Below are 19,653 nucleotides of genomic sequence, written 5' to 3' on the forward strand. Positions count from 1 at the left end.
TATTATTGCTCATTCTTTAAATATTTGCATACGTTAATACTGAGTCAAGAAAGCAACTGCTATTCTAAAACCTACAGGTAACCAAACTGGAAATCTACACCTATGGTAATTTTTCTATTTTTACATTTGGTGACTGCCTTGCAATCCCCATGAAGTGTAAAGCATGGCCAGTGGGATGATGTCATCCTCGTTTGACAAAACTTAAACAGCAAAATACTATTTTGCTTTTCTCCATGCATCCTTCTGTGCCTCGTACTGTAGTGTAAGCAAACAATACCAATGGCATCAGAGCATATTCTGACTGCCAAAGGAATTCAGTGTTCCTCAGAACACAAACCTCCTAAATGCAGCATTCCTTAAGCAGGTAGGGAGTAGCTACACTACTACTCCACACAAGGTGTCTTTGTCCTTTGTTCCATTGGCTGAAGAGAAATACCATTAAAAAAGGAATACTGAAGCCTGGTTACGTACTGGTTACGTTTTCTTACGTACTAAAGATGACTGCAGTAAGCATTTTATTTATTTTTTATTTATGTTAAGAGACTAAGTCTAAACTTCACCCAGTCCTAACCTTCACTTTGAAGGCAAACATCACAGTGGAAGTGATGGAGATTTTGCCTAAGAAGGGCACTCCAGCAGGGTAAAGCACTTGTAATAAGGTGGCACACAAAAATAAGAGTTCTGGCAATGACTGAGGAGGGGAGGGGTGGATTGCAATGGATGACAAGGGTATGATATCAGAAGCAATAGCTTTAAGGAAGCTAAACCAGAATGCGCTGAAGCACACACAAAAAAACCAAACCAACCAAACCAAAAACCTGCACACTGCAAATGGAAACATTTCTACAGTTTAAGCATCTTTATGTCATAGTCAAAGGCGGTAAATCTGCTGTTCGAAAGGAATGCAGATGAACCTCTGCACCAAAAAGAAAAAAAAAATACATAGATTAGCAATGTGACTGGCAAACACATCTGAGATGGGGAAATAAGGCTTACACAGAGGAATAAGCTCAGCTGCAAAGCATATTTTATCATGGCAAAGTAAAAAACTCAGGAGTCAGCCGCAGCGGTGGGAAACCATGTTGTCATACAGCACCTACACAATCATATTATCCACTACACACTCTTCAAGCATAATAACAAGAACAGTCATACTAATAAATGGGAAAAACAGAAAATGAAGCAGGCTTGGAAAGCACTGGAGAAAGCTGGAGAAGGATTTGCTGGCAGCAAACACATGCAAACCTAAGGAGGACACACCTTCCCCAGGCAAGGAAGGGGATGTGTCTTCCAGGAGTGCTCCAACCACAAAGGTCACACTCTCCCTGCTGGATGCCACACTTGGCACTTTGTCTTCATGACACACTGAACCGCAATCCCACTGACCCTCACAGAGGCCCTCTGCCTGCTCTGAAGGCTTAAGGGGCCTGTGCTCTTTCCCCACTGGCATCCCAGGAAGAGCAGCAGGTTTCACTTCCACAGCCATCAGACTCTTTACTGGTTCTTCTTCTTGGGGATGGAAAAAAACAGGTGACATCAAAACCAACAGTAAACACCGAGCAAACAGCTGAACAGGATTGCTTTTACATAACCCTTCCAGGACTGCATTTACATAACCCTTCCAGCTCAATACTTTCGATTTAAGTCTGTAAAGGACTGTCAGTACTCAGTTCATTTTAGCCACCATGGAACTGAATTTTCTTTAGGGAAAAAAAACCAAACCTAAAGCCTGCCTCTCCCCAGACAAGCATGTTTATGCTGTAAGATGAGAGCTGAAAGTGTTTTACAGGAATACCTCTCCCAAGGGTGACAGTGGGTTAAATAGTCATTGGAAATGGAGATGGAATGGAATAATGGATGGCTCTGACAACACGAACACATCAATGAGCTCAAAGTACACTGATATTGTTCTAATAAATGTGCTGTTTAGGCCAGTACAAGACATTCAAACTGAGGTGGAGGAAGGTATGAGGCATTGATTTCTTTCCACTGACCTGGTAATACAGACTGCTGAATGCCAGCAAGTCAATCTATTGTATGAATCCTGGATTTGGCAAAATACTGAGAACTTTCATAGTCATAACAGGCCTTATGCATGGCTAATAATTAATGGTTTGTGCAAGATTTCTGCCAAAATTCCTACACTGAATGGGTTTAGAAATGATTTCTCCCTTACACTGTCTGACATCTGAAATCTGTATGTGAAAATCACTATTTTAACACAAGGACTCTTCATTTCCTTTGCTGTTTCCCCACTTATCCCCAGGCTCCTCATCATCAATTAAGTCAAAGAAACCAATGAATGCAATATAACTATTTGTTCAACCAAATTTCTAAAACATACCACTCAGCCTATAGGCTGTTAGGATCAGTATAGTAGAATCAAGAACAGTCTTTGCTTGTGCCATGGTAGAAGAATTATTAGAAAAATCTCCATCCCAGTCTTGTAGTCCTGCCACTGCTACTCAGACAAAAATTACTGTGCACTATTAGTATTTCCTCTGGTAAGAAATCAGGATTAAGTGTGAATCCTTTGATTCAGCAACATACTCAAGGAGCTGACCAGCAGCCATGCTGCAGACAACCTGATGACATCCCTGAGTTTCAAATGTGTCTCATAATGAAGTACTTTTCCTAATCAAGCATAGAACAAAGCAGTTTTAAATCTGGGAGTGGCTGTATCCAGCCTCTTGGAATTACAAGGGCTTCATTTTCCTCCTGAGACTGGCCCAGTGAAAACCAATCAATCATCTGTTTCAGCTTAAAAGAGTGACCTAAGAAACATAAACACTATTTGAGGCTGAGAAAATATCACTGTGTAAAGAACAACACAGTATTGATAACAAAATAATTAAGGTTAGATACTGTATCTCAAATGAACAGAAGCCAGAAGATTCAGAATCAGACCCTGACCAATGCCTGAGCATTGTAGAAATAGAAGCAGATTGTAAAAGCAGCCTTGCAGGACAACAGGTGTGCAGCTACAAAAGACCCTGACTTGAGTAACTTGCTTTACTTTTCTTTTTCTGATTTTATGTACTTTTGTATGTGCTTCCCCTCTCAATTAAAAAATTCTAAGGAAAGCCTCTCCTTTTACTCTGAGCAATACTCCTTCATTTCCTGAAACACTTCACACAAAACCACATGAATAAAAATACTCAAAGTAGAAAATTATCACTGAATTAACAGAAAAATCATATAGTCTCTCTTTGTGCAGCAGACTCTTATGTCAAACAGACTGCTGGCCAGCAAGACCAGCTGTTTCACACAATAGTCTGGAATAGCTGGAATAGCTGGAAGGGACCCAGAAGGATCATCAAGTCCAACTCTCAAGTGACCAGCCCACACTTGGCAAAACCTTGGCATTTTAGCACTGTGCTCTCACCAGCTGAGAGGATCTCAGGGTCTCATAATGCCAATCCTCCCACTCATGATCCAGCTTATTTGCCTTTTTTCTCCCCCACACAGATGTTCTGAGATCCTGCACTTTCACCAGAAGCAAATGCTATGACTGAAAAGGAAGCTGCCCATGAACTGTTATGTACAGCTATAGGCACACAGCTAAAGTAAGGCTAATTGTGATTTTTCTATCTCCCTACCTTCAGTCAGACATGCTGACATGAACAATCTTCAATTATTAGTGATGATCTCTTACTGATGCTGTTATTAGGCTGTTAATTCTGTAATTATCCTGTTAATTCTAAACAATGGTTTTCTTAAAATGAGCCAGTGACCAGTTTCAGGGAGACAGCTCCATCCTCCTGAGACACAAGCCTTTAGAGGACACAGTACTGTTTTTAACTTCAGGTCCCAGGACTGAGTGCTGTGAAATGAAACATCACCTATTTCACCTTTGAGAAGTCAGCTGTTCTATTAGTCACTGAAAAAGATCCTCCCTTGATTTTACTTTTACATGAACCCTACTGGGAAAATACTACTTACTGATGTGCTCATGTCATAAAAACAGGAAGCACAGAGAGGCTTTTCTCCCCTCAGTGTTTGCAGTCAGCTGGCACAAGGCAAATGGAGTGTGCCTGCAAAACAACTGGAAATCAAACATGACCCAATATGGCCTGAAATTACCTGTAAGGGATAAAATTTACTTCACCTGCTGGAGAATTCAAGTCCTTCCAAGGCTATCTTTGGTATAGATATATTTTTTCCCCATTGTGTAAACAATTGGCTTACTTTCAGTAACAATATTTTGGCCTACTCTGCTTACTCTTCTTGGCAGTATTTCTCTGGTATAAAGAACAAATTAGCTTCCAGTTCTTTTAACTAGCTGCTCCTTTTGCTTTTGCTATAAGCCAGGCCTGAAGAACAAGAGCCCTGATTTAAGTGGGAGCCATGGTTACACTGAGCCCAAAGCTGCTCACGCTGCAGCTTTACCCAGACATGGAGAGACTCTTGGAGGGATGGCACTTCCATCTGGGGAGAAAATACAACTAAATTTCCCTCCCCAGAAGGCAGCAAACCCAGGCACATAAAGAATGGAATGGATGGCAGGTGAGTAGAGGCGAAGAGGAGCCAAATTGGACCAAACTACATATTAATTACTTGGAAGAACACATGCTGTGCTATACCCATATATATTATACACCTGACTGACTGTACTACAAACCTCTGAAGTGTCCTGACATAGCTGTATCCCTCACAGATTTACTGCTTAAAAGTGAAATATTTTAAAAGTTCTTTAATTAAAAAGAAAACCAGCTTACAATTTGGCTTTATTTCTCATCATATCTGTTTCAAAATTCCCCACTTTTCCCTATAAATAAGCAGCATTTAAATAACAACAACAACAAAAAAAAAAAATCTTCCCCAAATAGGTAGCTACCTTTTTTTTTCCTGATAAAGGCCACAAAGTGCTGCTCACAGCAGTCTCTGTCCTATATTTTATGCTGTTGTATCACATTTCTGTGAACTAGCTCCCACCTTGGTGTTTGCTAATGCTTTGGAATGACAGGTTTATTCCCATCACTGAAGCCTTGCAGAAAATCACATTAGTGGGACTAATGACAAGTACAGGGACAGGCAGTTGGAGCTGTTTTTGCAAGACAAAGAGAAATAACACTACCCAATGAAAATGACTGGCCTTCCACCTCATCCATACAAGCCTAGAGGGGAGACTTGGGACCTCCTGTAGGCTGAGGAGTCCTCTCATCACAAATAAAGCTATGAAAAACTAAACATCCAGTGCTAGAGAGAAGATGTTTCAGTCCATTCTCAGTGTATGACAACTGGCAGTTTGATGAACACAGATTCACAGGGTGCCTTAAGCAGCTGCAGCTATTCCACTGGATTTCCTACCAGCTTCAAGTACAAGTCCATGCTTTGAGTCCCTGATCTTTCTATAGGCAATTATAACTTACAGGATTTCTCCCAGAGCCCCCAAAACTTTCACTCTTAGATCCAGAACACTGTCAGAAAGCAAGGCCTTAACACAGGCAGCATAACAGATCTCCTTGTAGGATGCCAAAAGAAGATGGCTCAGGAATGCTACCCTAACTCAGATTAGCCAAGTCTTGGAAACAATTTTGATCCAAAATAATCCCATTTATAAGAGCTCTAAGGTTCTTCCTGGCAAACAGCAGTAAGTTTTAAGTTTCTTATAGTATATCATGAAAAAACAGCCTCTGTCTCTTTACAAAAAGCTTCTCTGCTTTCTCAAGTAACTGGCAGTAAGTGTCCTGTAATGTCATGGCACGGATTTCTTCTGCCTGGGAAAGGATTGCTGTAGGCTCAATCACCTTAAGCTCAATCACAATTGCTTCAGGCTCAATCACCTCCCAAAAGGAAGTAAAAGGAGCAATGAATGGCAATCTTAGCAGCTTCTATACATATCAGAGTCCTGTAAAAGAAAGATGGTCCATGTTTAAGATGGGTGCCATCGCTGAGGCTGGCTGGAACCGAAGGCATGCTGTGTGCACAAAGATCACACATGGAACTCAGTTAGGAGAACTGTATTCACAGATTCTTTCAGGGCACAAAGAGTGCCTGAACCACTGATGGCTTGGCTGCTTCTCTTCTGTAGTGGAATCCAACCCCCATATTCAGGGGTTTATGCAATATTAAAAGAGGCAGGTATGGAAAAATAACCTGGCAACCCACTTCTGCCAAGCAGGAAGCTCTGCAGAGCACTGCAATAGGAAATGCTAAGCACAGCATTGTGCCCAAGCTTCCCACTTTTCCCTGGTACTTAAGAGCCAGAAGCAAGGTTGCAGGGAATCATGTCAATCTGCTTGCAGTGCAGAACCTGTGGATTTCTTCTCCACAGCAAAATCCACAGAATTCTGTAACAGATTTGAAGGCTCTCAGGGTTTGTGAAAGGCAAATTACAGGGGGTGAGCCCACAGTTCAGGGCATCAGAGACCAGGAATCAACTCCCTCCTAAATCCAAGAAGGTTCAAAACTTCAACTCCCCCTTCTCTGCAGGGTGCCCTCACACCAGCCCATGAATTACTGAAGACAAAGCACTTGCCACCTCTTCAGCTGGATCTGGGACAACATGAAGGAAAGAAGGGAAGGTGGATACAGTCAAGAAGCTGAACACAGAGAAGGAAGATGTGCAGAAGGGGAGGTTCTCCTTCCAGCTGTGGGTTTATTTATTTAGGGGCCCTTAAACAGCAAAAGGCATCAACAAGAGTGAAGGTGAAATCCCAAGACTTCTCTATACTGTTGCAAACAAGACTAAAAATCTCTTCTTTACAGGCTCTGAACAGATTGTAGGCAAGAAAACAGAGGTCTTTCCTTTGCTCCTTAAAACTGCAGGAACTAACAGCAGAAAAATGCTTAATATACTTTTTTGTCATGGTCCAAAATCACCAGGAGTGGAAAGCCTGGTACTGTTTGGGGCTGTTACATTTTAAAAATGTACATTGGGGTTTTTTATCAGTTTGAATGAAATGAATGAATGAAAATATTTTCAGAATTAATGCAGATAATTTCATTAACAGGATAATGATATCTTTAAGGAGGCTATGCTTTTATTTCAGCAACAAGAAAAATCCTTTGTTATTCTACTCCCTTCTAATCTTTTCCATCTCAAAGCATGGGGAAAATCCCTGATGCATTTTAAAGTCCAAGATTAAAATCACTTCTCACAAAGGCTAATTCTGCTTTACTTTCCTTGTATATTTTGAGAATGTCTTTCAAGAAGTAATTTTCATAGTCAACAGATCCATTTTCATACAACACTTGATTTTTAGTTTACAAAACATTCTCATTTGGTATATAAAGGCTAACCTGACTATTTCAAAGTGAAAGACAGTCTGTCAGAGACACCCTTCTATCCTGTAATGTTTATTTTTTTTACATGAAGACATTGTTGAGCATCATCAAAAGGCACAGAGCACAAAAGAAATGCCAAGAAATTAGAATATTACGTCTGTCCTGCATGACCAGATACAACTGATAAAAGGATTAGAGGGTGCTAGAGAGAATTTAATTTCCTGAACAAAATTATGTTATTATAGTTGAAATAAATATAATAATTTCAATAAGGCAAATCAGTTCTCTTACCTTCTGCAGCAGTAAAAAGGGACAGGTTCATTTGAATGTTTTCCTGCAGCCAAATCAAAGAAACCTACATCCAACCGACTTCTTTCTCTCATGAAATAAACTTGACCCACAAACCTCTCTGTCTTTCCTACCTTTTTTTTTTTTTTTTCCTTTTAATTTGTGTTTGCTGCATGGCTGGCCACATCCACCTTTGTCAGTCTACAACAGTGATTTCCTTCCTACATTGACTGAAGAAGTCTCTTGGATTCAAAGCAATGTGACACACACTGACAAGTGCATTAGGAAATGCTTCTAGAAGGAAAAATAGAGGTCTGAGGCAGATACACCAAGTGCTCACCTTTTTTGTTCAATAAATTAATAAACTGTATTTTACTAAGCAGAAAGACATTCAATGTAAGGATGCATGAGGATGGATAGCCAGATGGTGTAGGAAACAGGAGGTTTAAACAAGGACAGTAAAATTGGGTCAAACCCTACTGAGGCAAACTCTTCTGAATGGGAACTTTGCCTAAATAGGTCTGGCTCACTCAGGTCAGCAAAAACTGAACCTACCCACAGAAAGTAAGGACTGTATCTTCTAATACAGAGCAGAGCAGAAGATTTTTACTTCCATTTTTACTACACTGAACTGACAACACTGTATTTTGGTAAAAAGGAACATCATAAATTTCCGGTGAAATTATTTCCAAGTTCTTTCTGTTGCTTCAAACAACTCTACTGTGAGTTCCTGTTTGAGAGCCAGACATAAACAAGAAGCTTCCAGCACACTTCATTACAGACTCAGGACATCACTTCTCTCCCTTCTTCCCTTGCAAACTGGCCATGTGCTCTTAAAACTGAATCAAAATCTTCTATGTTGTGGAAAAGTCTCTTTTGACTAATGTTAAAGAAAATTATTTGAAAGCTATTAAAAACCATGACATTGTGTAAATCATTGAAACATCTCCCTAATACAGTGCTTTCAGCCCTTGTAACCACCTCTGCAGGTTAAGTGTTATTATATTAATTCAATCCTGCATGCAAGGAAAGAGAAAACCAACAATGTTAAGTGACTTGCTGAGTCATTTGCACAGCTGGGAACTGCAGGCTGGCAGTGGATAATAACCTCAAGCTGCAGAGTGTTTTGTCACCTTCCTGTGTTAGTGCAACCAGGAAAATGCTTTCCCTTTGCTATGGGTCCAATCTACAACCTCGTGGCAATTAATCAATAGAAGTACTTTATAAAATCCTAAAATACATGCAAATATACAGCTGATACAAACAGCACACAAAGCCAAACCTAAACCTGAGCCTAACAGAAGAACCTTGACATTGGCCTGAAGCAGAAAAACAAGCCCTTTACAGTGATATAAAAAATCAAAAAGCTTACACAGGACTAGCCAAGTGAATTACATACTAAAGCATATGATAAAGCCCTGGTAACAATTCTAAAAATCTTTGCTAATGCCTTAACAATTCTCTTTGCAGTTAATAGTTTTGACTGCCATTACCTCTCTGTCATGAGTCCAGGAACTGCTGTATTATTTTTTTAAACACACAACAAGCAGATGTTTCTCTAAAAGCAATCAATTTTTCAAGTTCTTTATGTTACTAACTGTTACTAACCACACCAACTAGGCCCTTCCAGTAGAGGAGACTGATAAATGTTGTTGTTAACACAGCCTGTAATTTTGTTGTATCAAAAATGACTGCACGATGGAACATGCCTAATTGTAGCGTCCTCATCAACTGAGTCAGACCATGCTAGCATGTGAAATAGCAACCATCCACTTGCAAAATTCATAGAGGCTCTGTGCTAAAATACCAACAAAGTTTGTTCAGCAGATGATAGGAAATTATTTTCATGCACTTATGTAACAAAAAGAAAAAGAAAATGCTGAAAGAAAATCCAAGAAGGAAGTGAGTGGACACATAAAAATGTGACTGAGATGGTGGAGTTCAACTGACAATCCCCTGGAGATTCTGAACCCAAATCCTTCCTTCCCCATGATACAGCTCAATTTTAACACACTGCTCTCTCCCTATAGTGCTGGCCTTGATGCAGCAGCAGTCTTCTATTGAGCAAAGCACTCTCACACACACCTACACTGCAGCAGCTGCACTGGGATTTAGGCCCATGTTTAACATTAAACCAACACTTCAGTTCTTTGCTGGAGGAGGTTTCAGCAGGAGGAAAATACAGTGATCACGGGCTACTGAAACTGAACACTTGTGCAGAACAGAAATTTGCTTTGTAAGACAAGAATGTGACTGCTGCACTTTGTGTACAGGACTTCCAATACATGCAGGCACTGGAGCATGAATTACAGGTCAAGGGCCAAACAAATGATCCAGCTCTGAATCTCCTTGCTTTCATGCATTTAAGATTCCAAAGCAAAAGGCAATGGTAATTTAAAAAATGCAGCCAAACACATCTCAAGAAACAAAAGATGACCTATACTTAATTGTAGGTTTGGTGACCACACTGGGACAGCAGACACCTTGGCTCTTATTGCATACAACAGACAAAAAAGTGAGCAACTCTATCTCTTTTTCTTTAGCATGGATGTACTTAGCATATCCCTCCTCTGTGCATGTGTCTGCCTCAGCCATGCACTGCAGTTGGTTTGCAGATGGGGAGTTACTGCTGAGAATGCCTTCTCTTTTGACATGAGAAATATCTCCACTGCAGAAAGTCTCTCCATTTTCTGATTCCCCCATCCTTTAGACTCATGTCTCGTCCCTCTGCTGACAGCTCTGCACTGCAGTGTCCAGGGGACCCTTACCTTCCTCCAGAACTCCAGTCTGCTCAGAAGCTGGTGATGGAGGTGGGGAAGGAGGCAGGTTGGCTGATTCTTCAACTGCTAGAAATCAAACAATGAAAATGAGATACAGTCATTAATTCCAGGAAGACCAACATATGATATAAGCTGCAGTCAGCCTGTTTTGCTCAGCTGAGGAATTAACTGATACCTGTCAGATTTCTAGACAGACCCTTGCAGAATACGTGGACTTCTGAAATGATATTAAAAGGATTTATTCTTCTGTTGTTGATTTGTTTTCTCATGGTATGAATTATTTATAAAATTATGGTTATAGAGAACAATAAAAAAATGAAATATGAGATACTCTTTTAAATCAGTATTGCCTCTCAAAAAGCATTCAGTCACCCAAAGCAACAACAAAAAAGCACAGAGGTATTATAAATTCACACCAACTATCAGAAACTGGCATCCAATCTCTTTAATCCACCTCGAGTACATGAAAAAACTCCATCCTGCACACTTTTTTTTTTTCTTCTGCTGAGTTCAAGGTTAATTGCAGAACACATGCAAATATTGCTTGTCTAAATGCAAAAGATATCAGCACAGGGAACTTATATCAGCTGTGACATAACAGTGATTCAGCTGAGCAAGGCACAGTGGAAACTTAGATGTACTTGGATTGGGATTTACATTCATTCCCAGTCATGAGACAAGATGCTGAAAACAAATGGTTTTTTTTCAATTACTTCAATTGAAGTATGATGAAATCCTAAACAAGCTTCTTAAATGAACTTAGCATAACCTCTGCATTTGATCTCATACCAACCACTTTGAGAATTTTTTTTTCCACTTCTGGGGCTTAACCAGTATTTTAAAAAGAAAAAAAAAATCCAAACAAGTCTGTTTTCACAGATCTCTCTTATCAACAGCACCTTTCAACAGGCAGATCTCAGTTTACTATTCAGGGCTTCTTTCCAAGCACAGACAGGCCACTTTCAAAGCCCCAACAGAATTTTCCAGGCTTCTTCCTATTGATTTCAGTGTGGTTTGGAAAAAAGTGTATGTGACTTGTCCTTAAGATGTGCTGCCCAGGGACAGAGTATTTATAAACTCATTACTATGCACCTGTAACACCAACAGTTGCTAACTGAAGACATACTTCTCACAATGTCTTTTAAATTACTTATCTGACTAGATGGAACTGAATATCCAGTTTGCTTCTCCCTGGCCTGAGTGATTTGGGAAATTGGGGTCTTCCATGTAAAACTGAGGCTCTGCAAAGAAGGGAATTACCAAGCAACACCATCTCCCTGCTGCAGTTCTAAGTGAGTTCAATGAAGGAAAAAACCATGGGAACCAAATTTCCAACAAATATTCTAAATTACTCACTGAATTTAATTCATTCCCAGGCAAGAGCCAAGCACTGCACCAAAGCAGGCAGATTGCCTGTGGGGAAAACACCACAGGGCACTGTTTTGATTTGATCACAATGAACATGCACTCAGCAGAATCTACCCTAAGACAGGCTGGGAAGACTTCCTTACCTCAAGATGGAGTATGTCTTTTCTTTGGCCCTTGGTGTACATGTTTTGAGCTACTGCAGAAGTGTTCTGGCAAGGAGCAAGCATTTTAGGTACAAATGGCTGTATACCTACCTTATTTTATAGATGGATGGATAGATGGATGGATGGATAGACAGACAATAGATAGATAGATAGACAGATAGATAGATAGATAGACATATTTCAAGGATATTTCAAAAAGGAGGCAACAGGAGGATGGAGACACAGCATGGACCAGTGGCATTGTTACCCTTTCCAGTACAGACTGCTGACATTTGCTTTTACCACATGACTCCTTCTTCCACAACCTCTCCTCACTCTGCCTGCTGCTCTCAAAAATGGTGTGCCCTATTCCTTTCTGCTTCTTGTGGAGGTGCTTCCCCTCCATCTATCTGAGCAGCTACCACCCAACCAGCAAAGCCTCACTTTCTTTCTATGTGTCACTCTACCTTTGCCTCTTCAGACATTAATCCTTCATTGCTGCACATGGCTGAACACAAACAGTGCCATGATGATGACAAAACCCTACCACCAAACACACTCGTGGCTGAGCTACCCAGGAGTCAGAAACAAGGTGGAGAGCTGCTGTTAGAGCAAACAGGGAGTGAGACAGTCACAGGGCCATGAAGAACCAAGAATAAAAGGATCCTGCCATTATCCTGTGGTTCCAGCATTTACCCAGTGGTGGCTGTGGTTCACCCACAACCATAACCAATGTGAATGCACAGCTGGAACTGCATTTTTTAAATATACATACAGACACTTGGCAGACACAAGGATACCTGGAACATTCTTTGTCTCATTTTACCTAAAGGTAGTGATCCAGGCTGATCTTTGTGCTGGGCTTCTTTTTCCTGTTCACCTTTCAGGACCGCTACAGCTTCAGCTGTTACTACTTGTACTATCCTCGCAGACACTTCTTCTGTGGCAGTGGCAAAGTCAGAAAAAAAGAAAGAAAAGCATGCTAATCAGAATGGTGTTTTAAAATCAGAAAGATTAGCTTAAACAAGAACAAACCCAGAGGGTGACTTAATCCATTTTTAAAAGGTAATCCTTTTTCCTGAAATAGAAGGAAATAATTAAAAATAAAAGAGAAGGACCAGATATTCCAATGGTTTCAGTGGAAAATGCCAAGTATTTATAAAAATCAGGAGCTTGCTCGAAGCAAGATGCACAAAGCATCATTATTAAATGTTCTTCCTCTTAGGGACAACGTGCAGCAAGTGCAATATTTTAAGACGATCATCTATTCAATGTCTAGAAAAATTTCTGTATGTAGGTATTGTTTTCTAAACAGGGGTAGAATGAGCAGCTGAGTAATGTAATTGCTTGACATTTAATATATGAAGTTAGCTGCATTCCAACATGCCCTTTGGATGCCAATTCCTCCTCAGCAGCACACAGTGTGCATTAAAGGCACTTCCCAGACAACCATCTATGCTGATGAAGGACTTGAAGGGCCAAATAACATTCCTGCATGATTAAAATCAATACTTCATCTTCCTCATCCCTTTTAGGACTGCCACACACACAAAGCTTTATTTAGGGCTGAGTATCATGCAGAGGGATTGCAGAGGATAACATTATTTTGGTGGAATGGGCTCCTTGCTGCTGGCCCCTGACATTCTCTACGTGTGGATCTGACTCAGGCACTGCATGCTTGACAGAGCAGGGTGCCACAGAACCCACACTTTGCTCTTCCCCACTGCCCACAGGGTGTAACACACTTGAGAAAGGCTGAGGAACTGCCTGCTCTGGTGAGAAGAAAATAGTAGGACCACTCAAGGAGTGAATTCTTCCAATCTGAGAAACTGTCTCACCTCGACTCCAGACCCACCCAAAGGTGCAGTGAAACGTGGATGCATGTGGAAGTGACCAGAAATAGAGAAATTTCCTCCCCTCTGGAAGTTTAGGTACTTTTGATGTAACAAATCAAGATCTTAAGGGCTGGTCCAGTAGAATTCAGAGGGGAAAGGGTTTGTGGTTCTTATCTGTATATATGAATCTGCTCTCCTTTAGTCATAATCAATATATTTCTCTTTGTCAGCCAAACTCAGTGGAAATAAAGCCCTTCCCTCTCCAGCTACATCCAAGTGCTGTCTGAGAACTGTTTCCATTACAGATGGAGCTGACCCCTAGGGAAGGCCACAAGCTGCACTGTCACAACCCACCAGCTGCACAGCTGGGCACACCTGGAACAGGGCAAAACTTCACTGCTTCTCCAGCCCTTGTGTGCAGACAGAGTTTTGTAATGCCTGATGTCAATATACACCGCTCCTGCCAGAGCCCCCATTAATCACCATCCTGAGGGCAGGAATAAAAGCTCTGCTCACCCATTACTGGCATCCTTCAGGCAAGAACTGGCTGGGAAGGGCAAGTAGGTTTAAATCAATGCCCTACATGTAACTTGACAGCAACCACACTGACAAGGGACTGCCCATTAGATTAATAATGATTTATTTTCACAGTTACTCTTACAGATTTCCCTTGTATTTTTAATGTTAAGCTATTCCTCTTCATTTGTCCTTTAGAAAAGCCAATTGTTTTTCCCAAAAAAACACAGATGTGAATTACCACAGCCATGTTTGTCTAAAGCCAAAGTACTAAGTTAATCTTTCTTTTACACAAACTATTGAATGAGATATTAAAAATCCCCACTCACTGGCAAAGAACATTCCTAATTATTGGTGTTTATACCTTACAATTCACTGCACTCCTGGCTGGTCACCTGGAGGGCAGTGACTGCAACAGCTCCATTGCCTGCTGCCAGCAGCAAAAGCAGATGGATGAATACACCAGAACAACTATCAAGCAATGAAAAAAAGCTGATTTGTAAAACATGAATTTGAAAAAAAACCCATTTGAAATACAAAAATATAAACCTGAGGATAAATTCAGATTAGAAATCTAAAGATGCTGCTTTCCTACTGTCAGGGGTGAGAAGTTCTGGCAGCCTTCCACATTGGAGGGAATAAAAACTGGTTTTTGAGATGAAGCTATGTATGATATAGGTGCCTGTAGGAGGAGACTATGAATAGCAGCTCTAGTTCTGTTCTGCTATTCAACAACACATCCCTAGTATAAGATGAAACTCCCCTTTGTGGTTAAGTAGATCAAATTGAACAGCATCAATCAAGTCACACATGTGGCCAATCCTACAGATAAAAGAACAGGGATATTGATTTAAAGCCCAGCAATCTTCTCAGATGCCTTTCACGGGGCTGCACATAGTTTTGGGGCTTTGCACCTCATTTTGGGCTGCTTCCACACCTGCTGGATGCTGGGGGTGCTTCTTGGCACCCCTTGGGTACTTCCTCTCGTTCCCAGATGCTCCCAGACTCTCACAGGGTGCTGCTGCTGCAGACCAGGGGACTGGACACAAATCTGGAATCCTTCCAGGCTCCCTGTGTTGTGAGGCACACACAGCCTGCAAAGCACAAGCTGGGAAACCCTGGGAGAACAAACGTGTGGTTTGGGCCATCCTCCTCCTCCAGACACACGGGGCCCTCCCCACAGCACCTTCCATGGCTTGGAGACAAACTGCTCTTCCAGAAAGCTTCCTTTCATCCCTGTTGGGATTCTGCTCTTTCAGATTGCCCTGACAGCTCTGGTGAGCACAGAGAACACGCAGAGCTTCACAGAGTGCCACGGCTACAACAGACCCCACACCAATTCCATCACCTGAAGGATGTGGCACATGGCCCTCCTGTCAAAATCTCCACCAAGCTACTAATCACAGCACCATGGACAAAAGCAACATCATCAAGGCTATTCTATCAGCTCAGATGAACAAATCAAGACTCAGGGAGGAAGACTGTTAAAAGAATCAATTTTTGAGGCTTATGTTCACATGAAAATTTTAATGAAAGGCACCAATTAATTTGTGATATAGAATATGCAAATTCTAATATGTATATCAGATTTAGTACCCTGGAGCATATCCAAAGGAAATCCCCTTGGTCAACTGCTTTCCATCAGCCAAGCTACTGCAACCCTCCTCCAAGCAGGGCTGAGACAAATCATTAAAACCTGCCTCCTTTCTAATAGAATTTATACTTGTTCCCATCCAGCCTGGTTCTCTGGCACAAAAGGGCTCTACAAGCCTGGAAGACAGTTCTCACCCTCTCAGCTCTCTTCCTGATTTAATTTGCTTGGGACAAAGATAATGTTCCATAGAGAGCTATGTCAGAGGGTGAAAGGTTGTCTCCTGATAAATAGAAATTTCTATTTCAGGCTACGTAAAATAAGTAAATAAAAATACAAATGGCCTCTGGGCTTGCGGGTTTTGTTCAGTTTGTTTTGTTTGGCAGTGTTCTTTAATCAAGAAAGACTTATTTCTGAGCACTCTGGTGATGGATATTTTGGGTGACACAGGAGTCATGGGCAGTTCATCAGAAGAGCAGTGCTTTTGCCATACATGACTGCTGCAAAAGGACAGACTTTTCTGTACTAATGGACACTATAAATAGAAGATCCAGTGCCTAAGTCAAATCCTCACAGGGCTGCTATTGAGACTTTTCATAGTTTTCTTATGGTTCAGTTAAAGTTCAAGGGAGCCTAATGATAAAGAACAAACAAAAAACCGAGTCAAACAAAAAAAAATAAAAACAGGGAAAAAAAGGAAAATTAGGCAGCTTGGATGCTGTGGAAGCTGGGCTATGCATTCATTAGACATGGTTTTGCTTGTAGACATTTATTTTCCCTCTCTTTAAACAGGCAGACTCTCTCTGCCTCTACTTCATGGCAAAGAAACAGCACTAACATACAAGTTACAACAACTAGATTTATTTCTTGAAAGCAGTAAGGAGCACAACTTTATGTTAGACTCCAGCAGAACAAAGAACAGCAACATGCCTTTTCTTTGCATTTTGTAGAGAGTAAAATGCTGCTCTTTTTTACCAAGATGTCAACTGCTCATGATACAGGACACAGGAGCTTCACACCTTGATTTCAGGGAATACAGTACCCTAAAGTATAGGCAATCCTTGAATAGGATGTCCATAACAGAGAGAAAACATCGTAAAAACCCTCAGTGTGAGCCCTGAGAGGGAGCAGGCTGAGGTGAGAGGCCAGGGGCTGACATAGCAGGATGGCAGACCTCTCAAAGGTCACTTGAGAGCACACTCCCACACTGCTGCCAGGCCAGCTGTGCCCAGCTGCTGCCAGGGCTGTGGCTGTTCTGGGGCAGGAACAGAGGACTCTGCCCTGCTGAGGGGACACAGCCCTGTCTGGAGCACTACACTAATTTAAACCAAAGTGAATTAAGCACTCTGTGCTCCTGGTTTTGGAAGTCAGCCCAATTCTCCAAATCCCAGTATACCTAATCAGGGGATCTAAAATCTCCGTGTCCCAGAGATGACTCGGGGACACAAACCCTTTCCAGAGTATTAAGATGCACAGAGGATGCTGAAGCAGCTGCTGGTGGGGAGCCACAGCTTTCCCTCTTGGCTGTGTTTAGAAGGCCTGCTGCCTCCAAAGGCTGCTGCCCTCCTCACAAGTACACCCAAGGGCACAAGAGCTGCCCAAACCCTACCACAGCCATTCTAGCACTGGGAATTGCACCGAAGCAGGCATCACTCAGACACTCCCTCCTGACACCTGAGACCCCCTTCCCAGACAGAGACTCAGACAAGGGGCTGCTAAATGAGGTTACATGACTGGCTACAGCACAATCCAGCATCTGAGATCAGAGCATGTACAAGGCCAAGATGTAATATTAAAGCTCTCCTTCATTCCTTATTGATACTGCTGCATTTGTCAATGGACTGCAGATGTCTCCACTGGCATGTTACCTACAATACCTTTATTTCCCATGACAGCTTTCCATTCCATTAACTTTTATAATAGACAGTATGTTTACCAGCCCCAGAGACAGATATACAGATGGTGGCAAGAGTCTTTTAAAATAGGTGTCTGAGCTTCCAGGTCCTGACATAACATTTCCACAAAATAGTTTAAAAAAGTAGTGTTTTTTTTAAAAATCTGCAACTATAAAGGCAAGAGCAAAAATCAGATCTGTGAGACATCTCCACAGTGATGTGCAATGACTGTTCTTTACATGCCCTTTTAATGGTTGTCCTTCAGTCTCTAGCACTTTTTCGTCTTCCTCTTCCAACCTACCACAGCCTCAGACTCAACTCATGAAGAAGCTGAGTTTGCTAAAAACAAACACTGCTTCTCAGGTGAAACTGTTCAGCTGTTTGTTCCTGACAGCCCTCATCCAGCAGAGCCTTTTATCTTCTCTCCCCTATCACTCTGTGCAATGCTGCCTGGTTATTCTGAGGACTGGTTTGGATGGGAGAGACACTGCCTCTCCCTGCCTCACAGGGATTAGTGACTGGCACTAATGCAAGAGTCCTGCTGGCACACTGGGAACTGGTTCAGCTCGCCTGCTCATCACCTCATGCAACAGTGTCACTGACTTCTCTGGCCAGAGCTGCTCCAGTCAGATCAGAGTTTGTCTCCTCAGCTCTCCTCCTTTCCTGCCTGCAGTCACCCGTGTTTCATTACTGCCATCCAGCAAGATCACTCAGCCCACTTATCTATTTCTCCTTCCCACCTTGGGAACCCATTTCACAGCAACAGGGCCAGCACCTCCTAATATGAAAATGCATATCACATCTCCACAATTTCATCAGGACAGTCTTCCCAGACTAGAGCAGCATCACCCCTTCCTCTTTCTGGCAACAGCTCTACCCTGTGCCACTACAGGGTGGCAGCAAGACCTTGAGTTTCCTGTGGCCACAGAAGATGCCACCTGGTCTCTGTAAAGCATCACTTGTTTAAGGAATAAACAAAGTTAAACATGCTTGAGCTGCACGGCACAAGAAATGCTCCAGGAGAAAACCAAAGCAAAGGGATGATAGGAAGGAGGGACAGAAAAGAGGAGACTGCAAATTGTGTCAAAACTTCACACACATTCATAGGGTCACCCACCAAACACCTACCCAGAAAAAACAGTGAGCTGAGTTAAAAGAGTAATTAATGTCCCTGGAGCACTGAGGCAAAAGAAGGGATTAAAGGAAGCTGTAATGAGATGGAAAGGATAAAATAATATGTTTCATTAATTTTGCTACATTTTCAGGAAAGAACACAGGCAGAGCACATCGAAAGGATTAGCTACATGTATACTTGCAGAATTATGAAAACAAAGCAATTTCAGTCAAGATGTGCCTGTCAAAATCCTCAGTGGGATTCAGAGCTGTTTCCAAGGTAACCAGCACCAATTCTTGGCACAGTGGAATCGAGTCAACAACAAAAGCACAAAGCAACCTGCACTGCCTTGTGAGGCAAAACACCCTGCATATTCCTGCAGAAAGAAAAGATACAAAATGGCTATTTGCTATCTTAGACTATTTGAAAAGCAAAACAGAACCTATGGATCTTTTTTCCCCAGGGAGCTGCAATTCTGAGTGCAGCCAGGCTATAAACCAAATAGCTATTCGATTTGTTTAGAGGCATTAGCCAGTCCCCTAAGGACAGGTCCTGATTTCATGCACAGCTCTCCTGGAAGCTGGTGGATGACTTGTTTCAGTCAAGAGTACTGAAATGTTGTGGGGGGAAAAAAAAGACACAGGTATCACCCAGTGACATTTGGGGTGGAAAAACCAAAGGCACATCTTGGACCTGATCTCTGGGATCACAACAGCTCTAAATACTGCCTTTTTGCATACAGACTAAAAGATAAATGCACAGCAGCAATCAAAGTATTATGAATAAGTTATATAAACCCCAAAAAGTGCCAGCAGATTAGTGCTTGAGATTGAAGAAAAAAGCCCTAACATAGCTTTACAGAATTCAAATATTGGCTTTGAAACAGCTTTTTG

General features: G+C 41.7%; 1 protein-coding gene across 39 annotated transcripts in view; it reads right to left on the reverse strand.

The window, feature by feature from the left end:
* The window catches only part of MAP2 (microtubule associated protein 2), a 173,211-nt gene that overhangs the window by 34,626 nt on the left and 118,932 nt on the right, over positions 1-19,653 (reverse strand). For 25 of the 39 annotated variants that reach the window (XM_015635034.1, XM_033516005.1, XM_015635055.1 and 22 more), the window contains 2 exons: positions 12,636-12,749; positions 10,287-10,364 (listed from right to left, as the gene is read on the reverse strand). In XM_015635034.1, the coding sequence (XP_015490520.1) occupies positions 10,287-10,364; positions 12,636-12,749 (192 nt within the window). The remainder of the gene's footprint in view (positions 1-10,286; positions 10,365-12,635; positions 12,750-19,653) is intronic. The other 14 variants (XM_033516007.1, XM_033516006.1, XM_015635042.1 and 11 more) reach the window with 5 other exon arrangements.

This window comes from Parus major, chromosome 7 (assembly GCF_001522545.3).
Source record: "Parus major isolate Abel chromosome 7, Parus_major1.1, whole genome shotgun sequence".
Classification (NCBI taxonomy): Eukaryota; Metazoa; Chordata; class Aves; order Passeriformes; family Paridae; genus Parus; species Parus major.